The sequence below is a fragment of the Strix uralensis genome, chromosome Z (genome assembly GCF_047716275.1).
Source record: "Strix uralensis isolate ZFMK-TIS-50842 chromosome Z, bStrUra1, whole genome shotgun sequence".
In the NCBI taxonomy this organism is placed as follows: domain Eukaryota; kingdom Metazoa; phylum Chordata; class Aves; order Strigiformes; family Strigidae; genus Strix; species Strix uralensis.
Window position 1 is genome coordinate 102,383,856 of NC_134012.1, and position 18,786 is coordinate 102,402,641.

Sequence of the window (18,786 nt, forward strand, 5' to 3'; positions counted from 1 at the left end):
CACCATCTCAATGTAACAAGGCAAAAAAGGCCTGTTTGCCTGAATTAACAATCCCCAAAGGCATCTCAGACTGAAGCTTTCGTTACACCAGGGGCTACAGGGCACCGCACAGCTGCAGCGTGGAAAGGTTACCACCTCTGCCCAGGGAAATACACCCTGCAGGTGGCACTGCCAGACGAGCACAGGGAAGGGGAGGAAACTTCAGCACTCTCCTCCTCCTGGGCAGTCTTCTCTGCAACGCCTTTTGACATTAATTGCTAAATACATGACCTCTTTATTAGGGATATAATTGGTCTCGGGCATCAAACTACAAATCATGAATCCTGATACAAAGGACTTAACTAGACTTATTCAGGAGGGACAATGTCAGATCCAGCAAAGGTTAACTCTCAGGAGTGCCAGTCCCTGCCTAGTCCAAGCAGAAAGATTTCCATTTGAATAGCTCCAGGGTAGCAGTTCTACTATGAACTGTTCATCCTCATGCATGAGATAACCCAAACCGCCTCACGTCTGCAAGGCAGGTACCTCGGCAGGTACCTCAGCAGGTACAAGGGCACCACATGAGCCAACGCATCACAGATAAAGCCAGATAGTCCACATGTAACCCCCCAGTCCAAGCAACCTCTGTCACTTGCAACAAGCACCACATACAAGCACCACACCTTTACTACTCTGAAAAGCGAAAAATTTAACAACAGGGGAAGAAAAAAAACCCCAACCTTTTGTCTTGATAAATGAGATAAAAACGTCTCCTGTATCAAAATCAGGTGGATTCAGAATGACACTGTTTAAACAAGTAGACATTTCCAAATGTCTATTTTTAAGACTGTCCTGGTCTAGCTTAATCAGGATATTGCTTAATACTACACTAAGACTTCTTATATGAAAGACAACACCTGCGCAGACGTTTGCAACAGCCGCAGTTGAGCAGATAAAATCGGCATTTGGACTGACAACACCTGGCTTCTAATGATCTCTACATCTTAAACAAGTCTCTCCATACCTTGATTTTCCAATCACAAACCCAAAAGCAGTTATACTTCTCCACCTTTGATGGAAATCCTATGGAAGTGTTAATTGTGGGTTTTACACTAATCAGGAGTGGTTGGAAAGATCTTACTGAGATTAAGAAAGTATTTACCCTACCAAGTACTATTAGCACATAGTTGAGATAAAGAAAACTTACTGCATATTTGCTTTTTTTGAAGCACAGAAACACAGTTCTCTTAAACTGGGGCTGTTGGTAGAAGCATTCATCATTTGCTTTAACTTGCCAGCTGCAGTCTGGAAGAGACAAGGCAAAATGGGTCAATAACTGATTGTTATAAACATGAGGGAACAAATCTGCCAGTTTCAGGTTTTCTCTCAAATGCCATCTTTTAAAGGTACTTTCAATTGAAACAAGACCAGTACCTGCTTTTTAATGCATAGTCTTAAAAAAAAAAAAAAAAGGTTTCAAGAAGTTTCCAGGCTATTTGTCTTTATTAACAATTAAAATATAATCTGAGGTAGGAAGAAGTAGTGATTAATAATTTGGAAGTCCTATGAGAAACTGAAAGTCTCTCAGAGTAACATTTAATCATGCTGAATTCCCTTCTTTCCTCTCTTTTGGTTTGCTTTTATTACACCTGTGAAGCACTAAGCACCCAAAACAGGGTTTCTCAGTCTCTCTAGAAATGGTCCACTCAACTTCTGAAAACAATTATTTCATACAACCATACTGTGGAATGGTTTTCATTTACAACCATAAAAAAAAAGTAAAAATCTGAAGTGCTCATTTTATTTCTTCAGCCATCAGTTTTGTTTGACTGCTTGAAAACTCAGGAATATAAATTGCATTTTGGAGTAAAATTTAACGAAACTAAACAAGAGATGTCTGCAACAAATTTCTGCAGTTTTGGACTATAAACTGATAAAACAGCTTACAAAGCAGCTCAGCAATCTTGCCTCCTGTCACCTTCAGTATTTAGCATTTAAAACCTGACTTGACATACAGCCTCCCTAAGGAAAAGGTTTCTAGAGGACCTGCTAACAAACCATCCCCCTCCACCTTAGGGTCCCGGTCGTTAATCTAAGTCCTACAAAGCGCATCTTTAAATGGGGTTCATCCAGGACATCCATAGCTTTTGGCTGACCACTACTTACTGCCAGAATGCCTCCTGCTGTCAGGTTATTGTCCGTGCCCCCTCTTTCCCTCCAGGATCCTCCAGACGCCTTTCCTGCCCTCCAGCCTGCATCACCCATAGCCCTTTTCATCCTGCCACCCACACCCACATCAAAGCACGTCCCGCTGCACCGCTCAGAAGCGCCCCTGTGAGTCAGCTCTGCCCGCCCGGGAAGGATGAGGCAGACACTGTTTTGAAATTCAGCTTTCCTGACTCATCAGCCAAGCATCTCCCCCTTTTCTCCAAGCCAGGGTAATTGTCCTTAATGGGTGCTCTCTTTGGTCTCCCCGGATTCTGGTGACCCAGCGCTGCAGAGCAGGGACGGTGAAACTCCCGCAGGCAGAGGCGTGGGGCGGGGACCCGTGGGGTGGGGACCCGTGGGGAGGCTGCTGCAAGGGCCAAAGTCCCCTCTGCTAAAGCCGACTCAGGCTGAAACACTCAAATCCAGACACAAAGCCCTTTTTTTCCCCTCCAACACATAAAGCAAGTTCTCATCTGATGTATCTGGGATCTTTCCTGTGACCACGTAACTTTCATTTCCACTGGTTGCAAGCTGAGAAGATAGCAGAGAAATATTTATCTTGCCGTAACACTTATATTTAAGACTGCATAAATGAAAACATACAGCAGATGGTGAAGATACACTGTGCATCCTCGCCAGGGCTTACACAGAAGTGCTGCGAGTCACAGGGTTTTAGCTGCCTTACATAAAATTTACAAAACAATTACTGGAGGACTGGGTTTTGGTTTAAAAGGTGACAAGCATTACTGAAGGGCATGAATTGAGAAAGTTATTAATGACAGGACTGAAGAAAATTGTAAACGTGTCTACAAGAACATTTCTTCACCACATTTACAAAAACATTGCAGTGTTGAGACAACTTCAGCACCCCAGATGGAAAATGGGCAAATTAGGTCTTAAAACCTGCAGGTAGGAAACTACCCAAAATCACTTTAAACTGCTTAGAAGTGATACTAACACCTAATGCTTGGGACGCTACATCAGTAATTCACCACCTTTAAAGGAACATAACAAGAAAACCGTCTTTTTTGAGGGGAAAAAATAAGAAGCAAAAAGGCTGACGTTTTTGCAGCATTACCTGAATATAATTAGCTACTGAACCAGTCAGCAGATCCTGTAAGCTCTGCAACTTATGCCAGAAAACTATCTATTAACCAGAAAAAGCAGACAAAGAGGATTTAAACAAACAAACAAATCCAAAGGGTCTAAAGAGGGAAGAAACCAAAAAATCTGACAAAGTTCATCAACTGCTTATGAGGCCTATGATTAAAGTAGTGGCCTGCCAGCCACACATGGTAACATCTCTTACCTCCTTAAAGCTTTTGCCCTAGCTCGGAGTCCAAAGGAACCCTGCCATATCCATAGCTCTAGTCTGTATTTTGGATAATAATTTGGGTAACGTTAATTGTACAGACAGCAGAGATTTGTGGTTACACTGAACTAGTGAGAGCTACGAGCCCCCGGGAGGGCAGAATCAAAACTCATCTCCCTGCTTTCACATTCTCTCCAATTCACCCAGATAAAGGAAAAGGCAGGGTACACTTCAGAAAAGAAGTGTAGGATGTCCACATTTAGTTTTGTTTCTCTCTTTTTTTCCTTTTCTTGTGCTTATACTAGGCCACAAAGTAAACCTGTGGTTGCTGGTGTACTGTGTCTATGAAACAAAACATCTGGACAACGTAAGAGGGGAGAGTGGGGGGAGAGAGCAACAGTCATGAGAACTCAGGAAAATATGATGGATGATGAGAGGCTAAGAAAACTGTTTATTCTGTGTTACCTCAGTCATTGTAAAAAAAGCCAAAACTAAACATGTAATAGGTGGTTATAAAACGAAAACATATAATAGGTGGTTATAAAATGAGGTGATCAACTGTTCCCTATTGCCACACAAACAGGAAGAAACCTATATATATTGAACAGGTGATGGTTAAATAAAAAGTACTCGCATTGCAACACTGAAAAAAAAGGTATTTAGGGGAGTTACAGACTTTCCTTGGACAGAGGTTAGAAGCGGTGTGTCTACAACTTGCCAGGGAGGTTCCTCCCATTTATGTTCCTATGTGGGTGGCAGCACACAGACGGCACTTGAGGGGCTGCTTTGCCCTCCTACCCACCTTACCTTTCTGTGATTCCGGAACTACCGCAAATAAAAGGAAATCATCAGGCTACAAAATTAGCATTGAGGCTGAAATCTCATCCGTGCAAGACTGAGAAAGCAGAAATATATGCAAACCAACTGACTAAACACAGCGAAGTGGCTAATGCTGGTTCAAGTTTCCAGATGATGGGGAAGACAAGTCTCTGCAGTCCTGTTCGAGCAGTGCTCAGACCACAGGCTGTGGACATCTAGGGCCCGCCTTAATGAAGACAAGGTCACCATGCAGATCATTAGTTCTACACAGCAAGCAGCGGCACAGAACTCTGGTTGCAGACTGGAATGAAGCTGATTTTCGTTTTGCCATTTGTTAATCCGAGTTACCATCAATTACTGCTCCACAGATTCAGATAAGCCATTCCAAATCCTACCTAACGAATAAGCACAAAAATCAAACTGATCCATGCATGGCTCAGCCTCTGTATTAAGGATCATTTGCTACCCAACTCAAGTTTCTCTCATAATGATACCTTTTTTCAATGGCTCTTGGCTCTCCTCAGCATCTCTGTGGATTTGGTTTTGTCCTGGTTCAACCACAGGCTGCCGGCTGTCCAGCTCATCCTCCGTTTCATCGTCACTGTATGGCATCACCTCATCGTTAGGCTGGGAATCCTCATCGAAGGTGGTCTCTGAATCCCTTTCCGAGGTCATGCTGCCAGAGCCCTGCCAGCATTTTATGAAAGTTAGGGAAAAGAGTTAATGTAGCAAGTGCTGGAAACCACGTCTCCATAACTTTACTTTATTGATGCTGGTCACCAAAACCCACATTTGAAACCAGTTTCCCTGGGACAGCGTGGAGCACGGGCTCGGTTTTCAAGCACGGACTCAAGTCATGAGGCAGTTATTTTCACAGCGAGCCCTTCATTCCCATTCTTCTATGTGTAATTACATGTGCTCACACGACTAAGGAACGCCCTGTGCTCGTGATGCAGCACACCTTGTGTGGGACGCAGGAATTAGGGAGCCCACAAGCACCTGAGTCCCAGCGGCCGTGACACCGTCCCGGGCGGAGCCACAGAGCCAGGGCCCCGCTTGGCCACGGCGGGGCCGGGCACTGAGCGCCGGGCCAGCACAAGTCGCACCACCGAGGGTTCAGGTCATGCAGCCGCTGCTCCATCCCGCTCTGTCCAGCCTCACCCAACCCAATCCGTGCTTCCTCTCCCCTCCCCACAGGCTGAACGTCAGCATTTCGCATTGCGAGATCCCACATCTTGGTGTCCAAACACTAATTTGTGGCTCAGCACCCAAGATCAGTCAGTTGAAGCTGTGATGCGTGTGTGCACCTGCCTCTGCCTGAAGCTCTTCAGAAAGTGCACGTGCTCCCCAGCCCTCGAGCATGAGCACATTATCTCCCAAATTGGGATCTCCACTTCTCAAAGTTTATTTAAATTCTAGCTCTTGACAAACTCCCAACGCTGTTGTGACTTGGGCTGCTGCAGTTGGCTGTGATCTCAGACAGGATCCCAGCCTCCTCCAGCATCTTTAGATCACCGAGACAGTTTCTGCACCTTAAGCTAACTGCTGCAACAGACAGCACCCAACTACCTGCTTGTAACCAAAATCCAGAAACCATCTACTCGTGTGTAACTCCTCTCCAACCAACACCTACAAATAACCACCTGTGTGATTCTCAGGAGGTCTTCATCTACACGTGGCCAGTTAGTCGCCTTGCTGGGTGTCCTGGCATTTTAATAACTGCTCTGGCACAAGGTGCAGGCCATTCTGATGAGCACGTCCTCTTCATTTCTAACCACTCAATACCCAAATCTGTTGTACCAAAGCTTAAATTGCACTTTGTTTCTGCAGATCAACACCTCCAAACAGGTTCTGTCCCGTCTGTGCTAGGCACTTTAACAACTGTAAGAAAATTAAATCCTGTGAGGAGAGGAGGGGGCTCCATCACCTCAGCCGTTTCTGCCAGGGCACCAATAAGCCTCCTGGGCCCTGAGCAGCCTCGCCCCGGCCCTCCCACACCCATGGACCAGTAGCCACATTTCAGCTCAGCCCGCGGGCCCTGCCTGAGCCGCATCAGAGGAGGGCCGGTCTCCAGCCGAGCTGCGGCCATGCCTGTGTCCCCTTCAGCTCTGCTTTGACACTGTGGACCTCTCTGGCCCTCCCTGGGCCTGATCCTAACCCTGAACTACACACCAACTGCCCGGCTTGACCCTGGACCTGCCTCAAGGCACTGCCTTATGGCCTTGGACCTGGCCACCACCTCAGGGTGTGTGCTGCTTGCCTCGTGAGCCCCGGGGCCCTGTCCTCTTGCTTTCCCACAGGGAGCAATGCTGCTCTTGCTGCTCCCTGGCAACTTCCAAATAAAACCCAGTTAAAGGGTCACCGAAGCCCAGTGACACGACGTGCACAGCAGCCAGCTACCACGGACCCGTCTGTTGACCTACCTTGCAAAAAGAGCCTGGTGTTGTGAGGGAAGGCCAGCGCCACCCTCCACCCCGCAGGCTGCTGCTAACGAAACCAGCATCACCGGCGCTGACACCAAACCCTGTCGACATCCACGCTAGTTTCTATTTTTGCAACGCTGAATTGTCTCCCGTCCTTCATATCTCTTATAAGAGAGAGCTAAATATTACATGAGCACTTAATATGCGACTCAAATGACACGACTGTCAGCTGGGAGCTCAAAGCACCCGGCACTCAGGGGCTGCAGCCCTGCAGTGCTTGCCCAGCACACAGGCTAACGTTTCAAGACTGCCAGTTTACAAAATAAACCCAAACCACCAGGTATCATATGAACGCACAGTTTGATTTAATATGAATTACCACCACTTCTCACGAGGCCCACTGAAGCTGTTAGAGGCTGCTTACTGATGTGATTAGCCAGGAGTATGACAGTGAGTCGCTTACACGGTTATGGAACCTGAAACTTTTGTGGAAAGGCCATTTGTCTTCCCAAATAGCCTTGGAGTTAGGGAATTTGCCTCAAGATGCAGGAGATTCAAGCTCAGACTCAGGCACCTCGATACTTCACTGTGATACTTTGGTTTATTTCTCGTCTTTCTACCCGTTTTGCTCTTTCTCGCCTACCACACCATCCCCATAAAATCTCGTATTTCACGATATAGAAAAGAAGAAAAGTATTAACCAGAAGCCTGAACGAAAGATTTATCTCCAGAGCACCCTGCTCACTAACAACTTGATACACGTGGCCAGGACAACTTGCCCAAAGGTGAGAGGAGCGGCGGGCACGCAGCGGCCGCAGCCCCTGGCGCGGTGGCCAGCGAGCAACTGGCTGCACAGCCCTTGCGAGCGCGGTGCCTGGCCCACGCCGGGGCTCGTGGGCCCAGGTTACCCCGGGGCGTCATTCCCTCGGCGAGGCGGGCAGGCGCTGCTGAAGCAGGTATTAGTCTGGCCTCTTAACTATCCTACAAACTCCAACTCGCTGAGCAATACTTACAGCCAACACAAACATTGACTTTTCCCCATCTTTTTCCGTCTGAAGAGGGGTGTGGACAATCCTGCCCTTGGCCATCAAAGCCTTTGCTTTGCAAGCAAGCCCAGGTCAGGCTTCACCCACATGTCTACTTTGGGGTGTACAGACATTTAGATTTTCTTTACACTGAATGTCTGTTCAGGCAGAAGAAATCCATTATGTTTTCAACCCCAAATTGTTTGAATGTTAAACAAAATCCTTTTAGAGCAGGACATAATGCTCAGTTCCTCTTAGAAGTATATAAAATATACATGACTGCATAAGCCCTGCAGCAGTCAAGGATTCTGCCCTGCTAATACCTTACATGGGGACCACTGGAGGGGAAGAGCTGAAGATCCTTACCTGCACCGTCCTTAAAACAAAAAATACCAGAGGATCTTTGAATTGCTCTAAGACAAACAAAATAAGCTCATGCCCCTGGCACACAGAGATTCAGCTTAGTCTATTAATCTTTACTCATTAACTGATTAATGATTCATGAACTAATTAATCATGCAAAGCATTAGACGAGATGTCAGAAAAACACTGAATTTGTTCTCTATTACAGATGCACAGCTGAATGGAAATACCTAAAATACAAACAGAGGCAGCCTGTGATGCTAGCTGGGAATGCAAGGGCAACAGTTTGGTGGGGGGAAGTTCAAATTAATTGTATTCAGTTTTCCTCCTCAAAGAGCTGAACTGCCAACTGGAAAACCCTGCTAACAGAGGAGATTCATTAACTGTTACCCTGCAGGCAGCACAACCCTGTCCGCTGAGCTGCTCTGTGCTGCAGGCAGCACCACCGTAACTTCTGCAGAAAAAGGCAACAAAATCACACATGTCAGGGATTTCAGGCAGCATTTACTAACCCCGACACCACAAAACGCAGAGGGCACCGTCTCTGCAGCTGAAGACCTCCTGGATAACAGCCCCGGTGGCCACGGAGGCTGCTGGGGAGTGTTGCTGCCTGCTCTGTACGTACCCGGCCCTCGGGGACCAACGGCGGCCGAGGGGACGACGGTCTGACTGTCCGGGAGCACTGCAGAAAGGCACCCGGGGCTGGCGAGGAGACCACAGAAAGGCACCAGCAGTTGGGAGAGAGCAGAGAGGTGTTGTAGGACAGAGGATGAAGGAGTCCTCCAGTGACAGGGTGACAAATTGGTTTAGAGTTAAGTTTCTTGACACCTAGTCTGCATGAAAAGGGCAAGCTGGGACGTCAAAGAGATGTCAGAAGTTCAGAGGAAGGTAGAGAGCGATCACGAGGTGAAAGAGGAGATGGGAGCAACAACAGCACGGAGCAGCAGAGAGGCCAACTAATACTGAGCCAGCAGAGGAAAGAGAGGAGAGCGCACATCCACCAGCACCTGGATGTTGGATGGACACAACGGAAACCAAAGGTGAATTGAACATGGCAGGAGGACAGGCAGCCACAACTGATTTTTGCAGCAGTCACTATTCAGAGGAAAAAAAAGGCACCACAACTCAAAAAAAAAAAAAAGCTAAAAAGGTTATGCCATGCAGGAGAAAAACTATTTATGAACAACGTTGAAATAAAATAAAAGCAATGGTCCATTCTTAAAAGGGTCTACTCTCAGAAGACAGGCAATTTCTTACATTTGTGTGCACTGCTTATGTTCAGACTTGAGCTGAAATAACGATTACTTACAAAACAGTCTTTGAAGTAAGGCAAAAAAAGGGTTTGGTTTGCAGGAGCTGGGGGTAAAACTGTTTCAAACAAGATCCCACCTGCTTTTGCTGTTTCACAATAATATAAGCAGATATTAACACTGCTTTTACAGATCTTGCGTCGAAGGGACTAATAAAGAAAGCTACAAATAAACAGGCTTCAGAAATTTCTCTGAAGGCATCATCTCTCACATCAAGCTTAAATTCAACCAATAATTAGTAATGTTTGAACATATGCAGTGAGAAAGAACAATAATCAGTAAAACAAAATTCCAACACAAGAAGAGCTGCACAGTTCCTCTCAGAGACAGGACGAGCATTTCGTAAAACGAGATCTACCTGACCACATGCAAGGCAAGCTACACATTTAAAGCCCGAAGGACCCTGCTGCCTGGGGATCGAGCTCTGCATTTTCAAGGGCAGCAAACACTGTGCCACCAGCAGTGTTACACACGAGGAACTTTCCTAAGTTTTAGAACGTACCAACATCAATATTTGAAGTAAGAGTCATAAAACAAACTCAAATAGTACAAAAAGCAAGCTCCGAGAGACCTTTCTGAACCACTTTAGGTCTCTGGAGTTAAAATAGGACAAAAAAGCTACATCAGGCGTTTCATTGACATTTAACTATGTGTTTAAAAAATTAATTATTCTGACACCTTCAGTTGTAACACGTTGCTCATCTTGCCAATAACTGAGATTTTAAGCTAAAAAGGGGAGTATGAAACAAAGACAGCCTGTTAGGTAAACAGAGCACCTCAACAGCTGCTTGCAGGCCTGCAATCCAAACAACCAGGAAAGAAATCTGAGCCCACGGAGTACTCTGATGGCTGGATCAAAGCAGACACACCTGTATTTAGGAGACTCAAGTCCATACCCCGGCTTATACCCCCGACAGGATTCCAAATGCCTTTTCATCAACAGGCGGCTCTAACGATGCTTGAGAGCTGAGGTAATTGAAACGACAGCTCACAATCCGCTCCTGGGCAAGGCTGCAGTTTTGTCCCTTTGAAAATAATCTGGTCACCAATATCAAGTCCTGGGCAAGCAAAACAAAACCACCACCTCCTCAGGATCAATTTATCCGTCCTTTCTGACAACACAGACATAAAGCAAAGTATTTAACCCAGATGACCATTTTGTAAACCTGACTGTGGCCAACAGGCTCTGAAATGGCTAGGAAGGGCACAGAGAGGCGTCACCGGGGTAATCCCCACCTCTTCACCCCATTAACAAACCAGCAAATTCAGCAGAACTCCAAGGCACAGAGACTGCTTCAGAAGAAGGAAGCTCTGCCTTACACAGCAAAGCAGGAGGTGTACAGAGGTGCATCTTCTCTAAGGGCTGGCATTCTCCATCTAAAGAGACAGCAGCGGGCTTCAAACAGATGGAACAAAAATCAGCTTAAAACAGAACAGAGGCAATGAGCAGCACAATTCAAAGCATGTGGATGGTTCATACAGTCAACATACAAAGATTTTATCTTTTTTCACCTGGTGGCAGCAATTCATACGGCTATTATTAGCTATTGCTATTTTTAGGGCATAAGAAAAGAAAGATGATTTCTGTGAGTTATGGCACCAATACATCCAATGCAGTTGCTTAAATGCAAAATGTTTTCATATCATGAAACACAGAGAAAGGGGCAGTAAAACACACCAGCAGCCCAACTTCTCACCACACAGATTATCAGGGGTTCTGTAAATATCAGGGAGAAAGCAAAATACTATTTGTTTTATTTGTAAAGTGAAATTCCTACAGCCAAAAAAGGAGCTGCTACCTAACCTGCTGCTGACTGCTACAAACACCAACTGAGCGGGCAGCCCTAGGGGAGCACCCCAGCACCTCCGAAAGAGCCGTTACCTTGGGGCACTGCACAGTGCCCATCTCCGAGCCCGATAAGCGTCAGATTCAGCTGATGCTTCCACAGTTCTTGCTCTCACTATTTAATCCTCACAAAGCAGCAGCCAGGACCAAAGTCCTTCGAAGGCGGGATACTGCGTTTCTATTCTCACTTCAGTGATCCCAGTATCGTCCTTCATTAAAAATGTATTAATCAACTAATCTACCCGTAACAAGAGCTTCTACAAGGAAACAGGCAAATAATAAAACTAGATTTGCTTCCAAAATATAAGACACAGATCACACATTACTCAAAACAGATATGAAATTTTACTGGTAACAAGTGCTTGGACAGGCAGATAGAAGCATTTTCTGGACAGCTCAAACCTTCTAGGTAATCTTTATGATGTTTTAAGAAAAAAAAGTAGTTACTTCAAATAGCATGAATCAGCACAAACGAGCCAAGGAAATAACCTTCATTCCAAACACTACTAAGCTGCGATTAGATTGCCACACAAATTACATGCTTTAAGCTTATCAATTTCTATAGCTACTTCATACGTCACAATTATATTTACTCCATTGAATGACCACTTGAAAATAATTGAACACCCCTGAAATTGCATCTTCAAGGGGAACAATTTCTATTAGCTATTTGTTCTGGAACAGACTGACTTTTGTATGCATCCTTGCAGTTTGCCATGACCATGGTAAAGCCCAGCTCTTGAAACGCCGTGGGGAAAGGCAGCCTCAAGAGTTCCGATGGCTGTCGGAAGCCTGCGTGCTCCTGTTCCCCGAGGCAGCCTCCACCCCGAACCGACAGCGCCGTGCATCAGCAGTGGGGCAAACTGAATCCCGAAGCGGAAGCCTTGACTCCTCTAGGCCAACCAAGTCCACTTTGCACGAGGCAAACCCCACAGCCCGTCATTCAGAACGTATCGTATCGCGTACAGCGTGTGCCCTCCGGCATCACCCTAAGCGCTGCCGGGGACCATTGGGCAGGCACGGGCCCGTGCTCGGGACAGCCAGGACAGACTCTGCCCAGCCACCACGGCCAAGGAGGTTCCTGGCAGCTGACGCAGGGGCACACCCCAGTTCCCGGGGCTGCTGCAGGAAACCAGAACTGCAGAACGCTCGCACCAGGCAGTGCAAAGGGGTCAGCTTACAGCCAAGGAGGAAATCAGCAGAGGTTTGCTTGAGTCAGAGCTCCCACAGCTCAACAGTTCCACCTACAGTAAAGACCTCCTGGGTCAGGCCTGCCTTTCCGCAGTAAGTATGCTCAAACCACACTTGAGAGAGTAAGCTAATCAAAAGCAGGTAGTAAGGAAACAATCTCCTGACCCTACACACCTTCTTCATCGCACTGTGACCCTGGAGAAAGTTCCCACCTTGAAACTGCCTAACATGAGGTGACTCAGAGCTCCCACCAAAAAAAGGTTCAAATTCCAGTGATTAAAATATGGCTACGGATAAAACGCTCGTGCTGAGGTAGTGCACCTACACATCCCAGGACACCAGAACACATGCCACACTTGGCGAGTCCGAGCTCTTCACCACACGACAGAACCACAAAAGATTCAAGCAGCACTTTTGGAGACTCAGGCTGTTGCTGCAACATGAGAAATCCTTGGGGAACCTGTTTTGTAAGAGCAGGTCCCAAATGAGTCAGCCTGGTTGTAGCATCTATTACCGTCCTTCACCCAGCCCCAAGTTTTATATACATACACGTGTACAAATATGCCCACACACAATTTTTATCTATAAAGGTCGTTTCAAAAAGGGTCGTTTCAAGCAATTTGTGACCACAAATTGTGCAGAGGCTACTCAGAATTTAGTCTGAATAGCAGGGGTTCGTTTCACTTTCCACAAGCATTAACATCATGAAGTTAACATCTTGCAGTATCTGTTCCTCAGAAATAATGCATCTTACAGGGTCTGTACTCTAGCTGAGAACGAGCAATAACAGCAGTGTTAATATCCACCAGAGGAAGAAGACCTGAAGATGGTCAAACTCTAATGAAGAACTGATTTTCTCCTTATCTCCCCTTACCACCGATTTTGAAATTCTAGCGCCAGGATAAAAACCTGGGAACGGCACAGTGCAGACACCTGATGGAGAGTCGCGTGCACACAGCTGCACACTAAGGCGTCGTACGCCCACAGCGCCCCGCTCAAAACTTTAACATCATGCTTATCAACTCACCCGTGTCTGCAGGGGGAAAAGAGAAGGGCCATAATTGTGCAGAATAAGGGTGCTGGAGAAATAAAGACGTACGCAAACTTGCGCTGTCATTTCCCACTATATAAAGGAACTGCTTTGGCAAAATGCGTGTACTGGCATGGAATGGTTTGGGCTGGAAGGTACTGGAAGGAGGCTGGTCTGCCACAAAGCTCTGCCTTGGCACAGCACTGGGAGACAGCCACGGCGCCTCTTCCAGCTTACGCTGCTGTCAGAAACGCCCCCCCAGCCTTGTACGATGTACTGAGGGCAACCACTCGTTAAAAAAGGTGTTTCCAAAAAGGTGGTTCAGCTACGCCTTTTTAACTGTGAGGATCAAGGACTTACCAGACTGGACTACTTCCAGCTCCAAGAGATTTTTTTTACTGGCATCATACACAGCCAACCCTGTAATATCCACAGATCTTTCTTTTACAAGGAATTGACTCTGGTCCCTCCTTGGATGCTGTAGTGACACTAATTACCTGCACCATCAGGAGGCAAACACCAGCGTAAAATTGTCACACTTTGGTACCACCAAGCTCTGAAATCCTACTTTCTCCATTTATCTACAAAGTTGGTTGAAGAGAAGCGACAGTTTCTCTAATGAATGTACAGAAGACCCAGCTAAACAAGCTGAGGCACCAAAACCCTGAATCCCCCCGCAGAATCACCCTGCAGGTGAGGGAAGAGGGAGTACAGCTTTGTACTGTTGACAGATGTCCAAGACCAACCTTGGGGAAAAGAAAGGAGAAAAGAAAAGCACAGCATCAGCAGAGAAAATGGAAACACAGGGGCACCAGCTTCTGAACACCTTCCCTCCTAATGGTTCCCATCTCAGGTCTGCGTGATTGCACCAACCAGAGAAGAGCTCCTCATTTAAAAAACAACCAACACGCCTTCCTCATAGAGGAAGCACCAGAATTAAACCAGTGGCCACTGTGTACTCACCTGTACAGCTGCCTGTTCTAATGTTACGATTGCTGTGTATGAAAATGAGTACGAAGGACATTCCAGCTAAGTGAACTGATCACTATGAGCCAACAGAGCTACACAAGGAAGAGATCAACTAGTCACCAACAATTTAACAGCAAATAATAACAACAAAGAGAGACCCAGAGCCTACAGTCCGAGTGGCCTGAGGCTATGCAAGGATGGTTGAAGACGGGCCACTTCCAGAAACAAAATAATAATTCTACCCATTATCTGCACTTGGATTTTTCATTAACAGATATGCAGAGTTTCCATCATTTAAAGTCCAAGTCAAGACAAGTTATCTTTGCAAAAGATAGTGAAGTTGGTAACCTTTGTTCAAGCTGTAAGCTCGAGCGTACTCTGAAGGGTTTTCAATCTGCCTTTTACAGGCAGGTTGCCTCTCAAGGTTCATGTTTTAAAACAGGTATCTTTTGTTTTAATAAAGGAAAAAGAATTATTTTTGTGCACACATAACCCACATTGTTTGGCGTGGAAGATTTTTTGAACTTTAAATAGAGTTATCTTCCTAGGTATTACCCTTCCCCATCAAAACCAGCAGGTATTTTTAACTCTAAAAAATAAAGGTTACTTCCTGCTAACAAGGTTAGAGATGACACAGCAATACACCTTTTCTGACAGCATCTAAAATTGACACTAAAGGTGTTTTCCTAAACTGACCTTTATCCCACGCAGTTTGTGGCTGAACCAAGGGACGGCATCACAGACGTCGCTTAAAAGGCTGGTAGGGGCAGTGCGCAGAGACCACGGCCACTCAGGAAGAACCCCCTGGATCGGACTTTAAATCAGGCTCCATCTGTAACGAAACAACGTTAGAAAACAGTTTCTTGACTGACTTCCACCTCATGAGACTATGCGCATGCAGTAACAAAAGCACGTTTCTTTTAGGCAAAGAGGGAAATTCACTTGCCTTGCAAAGCTTTCTTAACAAACAGAGAGATTTCTGGTTAGCTCTCCAAACCCTTTCATGCTACCTCCTCTTCCTCTTCTCAGGCAGAAAGTCACTCTGGCAACTGACCTGGTTCTTTCCTTGATTTGTTTCCTGTTTTCTCTACACTGCTTATTCTTCCCCCCCCCCCCCACCCCGTTTATTTGTTTTTTTTCTTTCAGATGTTGCTTTTGTTTTACATCTCCCTGTGCCTAACTGTACACCACTTCGTAAACAAAACCACCCATGGACTTTCTGAAATTGCCCATCTCTATTGTCAAATTAAAAACATATTTCTAATTCATATAAGAACATGTGAGGAAAACAGACACAGCACTAAACACACCACTACACATTGCAGAATAATTATGTAAGCTTGCCAAAAAGCCAAGGTGCGGCAGCAGCGCTCTGTCACAGAGCACAGCAGCTTCAAAGCAGAGCTGAGAGCTCACGCACCACCAGGCTCCCAGGGATATAATGAGAACCACGTTCTTCACCCCGACAAGTACAGAAACACAGCAAGGTTAAGTGATTTGCCCAAGGCCATACAGTAAGTCACAGACAGAACGAGGGTTAAGTTTCAGAAGCTCCTGGCTAATACCCTGCATTCAATTACGTCTACAAAAAGCATCTCATTTAACAGAGGCCAGATAAAGGAAACAGCCAAGCAAGAACATCAAACCCCCTCATAATTAAAATCAATCAAACCCCTCCCCATATTTAAGTGCAGGTAGCACTTTACACTCAGGCCCAACACGATTACCTATGGCATGAAAAAAAAGCCACAGCAATAAAAAAACATGGAAAACAAGTTCTAACTAATTTAAATAGAGGGCTTCAATGCAAAGCAAGCAAGTGGCTTTTTGAATTCACCATCACAAACTGCAGAACAAGAGACTAGAACATTCACAGGCTGTCTCACAAGGGAAGAATAAATGAAGAGAACAGTTCAGAAGTTACCAAAAATATGATACCTAGAAGTTAACAAATACAGGTCTGAGACAGATACAGAAGCAACCACACACAATGTGAACATCAGTAACAGCAGTGCAGAAGCTGACAAGGAAAAACACAAAATGACCAAATACCACTTGACACTTGAACCAGACTTTGAAGACAAAAAACCAGAAACAAACAGAAAACTGTGAGCAAATCTGAGCCAGTACGGACACTCATGCAGGGAGCCCAAGGACTCCAGCAGCAGCCACTGAGGCGGGGACTGTACAAGAACCAGGTTAGCTGCAAGTCCCCCTGACTGGCCCAGGGCACTCTTGAGCCATTCACATCCAGACCCCCACCAAACACACCAGATGAAAGGCACCGCAGTTATTCATTACCAGAAACTATTTATTGCCAGAAGCTCCCTGTACAGTACGCCTTCTTCGGTTTCAAAACGTTCAAACGCTGACATTCAAGCCAGCGGTGAAATGCTTCATTAGCTGCTCCACTTAACACAGTTCCGTTCAGACTCTAAGAGAAGGGATGCTATTTAAGCTATAGACACAAAGCAGTAGGAAACATGACTGAGATACTGATTTTTCCGGGGGTCAAAAAATGCTTTTCATCTCCCGAGTGACCAACCTCACAAGTAACTTTTCCTGTACTTTCTGTGGCAGAATTATGACAGTTCCTTAATATAGGCACTTATTACTGCTCTAAAGGCTGCATAAACATTGACTTACGTGTAATCACCCCACAACCATGAAACCTATTTTCATAGATATGGGGGGGGAAAAAAAAGGTAAAAAAAGCCAGAAGCAGAGCAACCAGCCCAAGGCCACAAAAGCAAGTCAGTAAACCGGCGGTATCTGCCAGAGCCCAGGCAGAGAGCCAAGCTGCATTTGTCCCCCGTGCCTTACCTCCCAGCAAATACTTATTCTTTCCTCAACCCAAAGTGTCAGACCGGGGAGACTCTGTGGTAAATCTGACAGTCAACGGCCGCGCATCTTTCTGGGTGGAAGGGAGACTCAAACCACTGCGAGGGTGTGGAGCGACACTGCCGAAACGCGCTGTCCCGTCAGGCACAGAGGTGAGAAGAGCCCCTCGCGCGGGCCGCAGGCCCCGGCAGCCCGGTGGGTGCCCGGTGCAAGCAAAGGCCTCACCTGGCAGAAGGGCCGTCGCACCGACCGGCCGCCTCAGCACCAGCCGCCTCACGGGCTCCTGACGAAGCCGCTCGCCTCTGGATGAATATTTAATAGTTTAAATATTCATGGCGCTGCTAAACCTCCCCAGCCCAACGGAAAAAAGAGCTCCCCGGGGGCCCGGCCCCGGCGAGCGCGCCCTGCGGCAGCGCCATCGCCGCCTTCACACCCCGAGCCCGGCGCAGCCATCGAGGCGCTGCAGCTCTCGCCCGGCCGCGGGAGGCTCCGCACGCAGCGGGCGGTACGTTGAGACCGAAGATCGCTTCAGCCCCGCGCTGGCGCCAGCCCTGAGCTCGCCCGTGGCGGCGGCGGCGGTCTGTGGCCCAGCCCCGGCGCCCCCCGGCCCCCGCTCCGCTACCTCCTACCTACCTGCCGGCCGCCGGCCCAGCCCTCACAGCCGCTCCGGGGCCCCGCCAGCGCCCCGGCCCGCCCCGCCGGACTTTGCTACCGGCGAGAGGAGACGGGGCTGCCCCGCGGGCGCGGCTGGGGACCGGCCCCGCACCGACCGAGTTTCGGCAGCAGCCGGCCCGCGGAGCCGCCGCCGCCCCTGGGCGGGCGCAGCCGGCGGGGGCACCTGTGGGCGCGGGTCCCGGCGCCGCTCGCTCGCTCAGGGCCCGCTCATGCCTCCGACGGCCCCGGCCTCCCCGCGGAACCGCCGTCAGACCGGACAAACGGGTTCCCCCGGTTCGCCGGGCCGGCCCCGCCGCGCGGGATTAGGGGAGAGACCGCGCCGGCTCCGGTCCTGTCCCTGGGCCCGGCCCGGCCCGGCCCGGCCGCCCCCGGCCCACGGGCGGGGGGGAGGCGCTGGCGGCGGTGGGACCCTCCCGCCCCGGGGCCCGGGCCCCGGCTCTGGTCGCACGGCGGGACGGCGCCGGCGCCGCCCCCGCCCGGCCGAGCAGCGCCGGCGGTGCCGCCCCGCCGCGGCAGGTGAGGGGCGGGAAGGCGCCGGCCGGGCCCTGAGGAGGCCCCGGGGCCTGCAGAGCCCTTTGGCCTGGCGGCGGGAAGGCGGGAAAGGCGGGACGGGCGCCGCCTCACACCCGCGGGCGCGGGAAGGAGCCGGGTGGGCTCCGCGGCCCAGGGGCTGCAAGCCGAACCGTGAGGGGAAGATGTCGGCGGTAGTAGAGAGCAAGGAGAAGCCGCTGCCCTCGACAAAGGGACCTCGGCTCTCCCCGTCCTCACGATGTGTCACAGCACGGCCGCCGCCCG

General features: G+C 48.2%; 1 protein-coding gene across 2 annotated transcripts in view; it reads right to left on the minus strand.

Moving 5' to 3' along the window:
* Positions 1 to 18,139, minus strand: part of ATP8B1 (ATPase phospholipid transporting 8B1) — a 39,506-nt gene extending 21,367 nt beyond the window's left edge. Inside the window, exons 1-4 of one of the 2 annotated variants that reach the window (XM_074857321.1) lie at positions 17,950 to 18,139; positions 15,172 to 15,307; positions 4,813 to 5,005; positions 1,187 to 1,284 (exon numbers count right to left, since the gene is read on the minus strand). In XM_074857321.1, the coding sequence (XP_074713422.1) occupies positions 1,187 to 1,284; positions 4,813 to 4,993 (279 nt within the window). In that variant the 5' untranslated portion in view covers positions 4,994 to 5,005; positions 15,172 to 15,307; positions 17,950 to 18,139. Of the gene's footprint in view, positions 1 to 1,186; positions 1,285 to 4,812; positions 5,006 to 15,171; positions 15,308 to 16,776; positions 16,841 to 17,949 lie in introns of those variants that run through there. The other variant, XM_074857322.1, reaches the window with a different exon arrangement.
* Positions 18,140 to 18,786: the final 647 nt, after the last annotated feature.